The sequence below is a fragment of the Musa acuminata genome, chromosome BXJ2-4 (assembly GCF_036884655.1).
Source record: "Musa acuminata AAA Group cultivar baxijiao chromosome BXJ2-4, Cavendish_Baxijiao_AAA, whole genome shotgun sequence".
Lineage (NCBI taxonomy): Eukaryota > Viridiplantae > Streptophyta > Magnoliopsida > Zingiberales > Musaceae > Musa > Musa acuminata.
Genome location: NC_088341.1, coordinates 26,009,232 through 26,011,568, shown reverse-complemented (window position 1 = coordinate 26,011,568; position 2,337 = coordinate 26,009,232). Strand labels below are relative to the sequence as shown.

Here is a 2,337-nt window from a genome sequence, read left to right as displayed (position 1 = left end):
CAAAATTTCCTCTCTTGATAATATTAAGTTGGTAAATGTGAGGCAATTAGATTGACCCATGTGACCTTCCATCATTATAGATAGGAGCTTATTCCCGAGGTAGGTTGAGCTAGTCGAGTCTCTCGAGGCTCACCTATATCGCGATTCGATATCTTACCTATGACATAAAGATGTCACCATTGACCTGAGGACATAGTATGATTGGTCGAGTCCCTTAAGGATATATCATCGAATTAGACTCATCTTATAATGATGATGATAACTTAACCAAACACCATGGTTGGTCGAGTCCCTCGAGGCCATGGTAGTTCAGAGGTTGAACAAGAAAAGAATCACAAGGAGTTGTGATTGGCAAGAGTTGCCTACCTTTACAGGCTTAGTGTGATTGGTTGAGGTTGCGTTAAGACGTCGATTGGATCACGATCCCCACTAGAGATCCGCCAAGGGTCTCTGATTCATATATCGGAGGGAGTTGTGTGTTTCGCGAGAAAATAGTAGGAGTAGATTAAGATATATGTCCTTATCTTAATTATTTATTTTTGTAAAATCTGCATATTATTTATTTTTACTGCATCTATTTTTAGAAAAATATCACTTTTAACCTTACATGACATACTTGATATTAATTGCCTCACTGGTCCTAATTATACAGATTGGCTCTACAACCTGAGAATTATTCTTACGGTAGATAAAATCGCATATGTCCTTGATATAGTGATACCTACGCCCAAGAAAAGGGCAAGCGAGGATAAGATCGCTCGCTACGTGAAGTATATAGATAACTCCACTCTTGCTCAGTGTTACATGTTGGGCTCCATAACTCCTAAGTTATAGAGACAACGTGAAAAGATGGATGCTAGATCCAGTCTCCTACATCTCCGTAAATTATTTAAGGAACATAGAAGAACTCGGCGATATGAGATATCTAAGAGTTTCTTCCATACCAGGATGACTGAAGGGACACTGGTTCAGAATCATGCCTTAAAGATGATTGAGTTGATAGAGAAACTCATATGTCTAGGAATGGTCCTAGAGGATAACCTATGTGTGGATCTTATGCTTCAGCCCCTACCAGATTCTTTTTCTCAGCTTAAGGTGATTCTCCCTAAATTTCTCAATATTTTGAGGGAGGTTGAGAGTACTATCAAGAAAGATAAGCTAGTTCTCTATGCTGGTGAGACCAAAAAGAAAAGTAAGACAGAAAAGTCCCTTAAGAAGGGCAAGGATAAGGGTAGACCGGGTAAAGCAAATGTTACAAAGAAAGACCCGATAAAGGACAAAGGCCAGTGTTTCCACTATGGCAAATATGGGCACTAGAAGATGAACTATAAATAGTACCTTGAAAAGAGGGTGAAATAAAAGCTTAGAGAAGCTTCAAGTGTATTCATGATCAATCTCTATTTGTTAGAATCTTATAATAACACATGAATATTGGATACCGGCAGTGCTTATCACATCTGTAATTCGTTGCAGGTTCTAACAAGACCTAGGAGATTGACGAGAGACGAGATGGACCTCAAGATGGGCAATGAAGCAAGAGTTGCTATTGTTGCTATCGGTGATGTCACTTTACATATTCTTGGTGGAGCTATTATTACATTATATTCATGTTATTTTATTCCCTCTATTATCAAAAACGTTACTTCCATTTCATCTTTGACTAGTTATAAAGTAATTTTTTAGAACAATAGTTATTTAATTATTAAGGATGATAAGATCATCACTATAATACATCACATAATGGTTTGTTTATGCTAGACACTGCTCCATGTATTATGAATGTAAGTAAGTCTAAGAGAAAAAGAGATGAGGTGAACAATGCATACTTGTAGCATTGTAGGGTACGCCATATCCATGAAGGAATGATTCAAAAGTTGCTAAATGATGAATACTTAGGTCCATTCGACTGAGTCATATGAAACTTATGAGCCTTGCCTTCACGGAAAACTGACCAAATCTACATTTAGTGGAACTAGAGAGAGAGCCATTAAGTTGTTGGAACTCATACATAGTGATGTATGTGGTCTCATATCAACTCATGCCATAGGTGGTTACTCTTACTATATTACTTTTACTGACGATTTCTCAAGGTATGGACATATGTATTTAATGAAGTACAAATTTGAGGCCTTCTAGAAATTCAGGGAGTATGAGAATGAAGTGGAGAATCAGAATGGAAAGAGTATCAAGACTCTTCGATCAGATCAAGGAGATGAGTACTTGAGTATAGAGTTCACCCAATGCCTCAAGGATCATGAGATTGTGTCTCAATGGACACATTCTTATACACCTCAGCTCAATGGTGTCTCTGATAGGAGGAATCACACACTGTTAGAC

At 37.7% G+C, this 2,337-nt stretch overlaps 1 protein-coding gene across 1 annotated transcript; it reads left to right on the top strand.

Annotated features, from left to right (window-relative positions):
• The first annotated feature begins 948 nt into the window (after positions 1 to 948).
• LOC135608725 (uncharacterized) lies at positions 949 to 1,317 on the top strand. The gene has a single exon (XM_065101760.1). The coding sequence runs from the start codon at positions 949 to 951 to the stop codon at positions 1,315 to 1,317; it is 369 nt and encodes a 122-aa protein (XP_064957832.1).
• Positions 1,318 to 2,337: the final 1,020 nt, after the last annotated feature.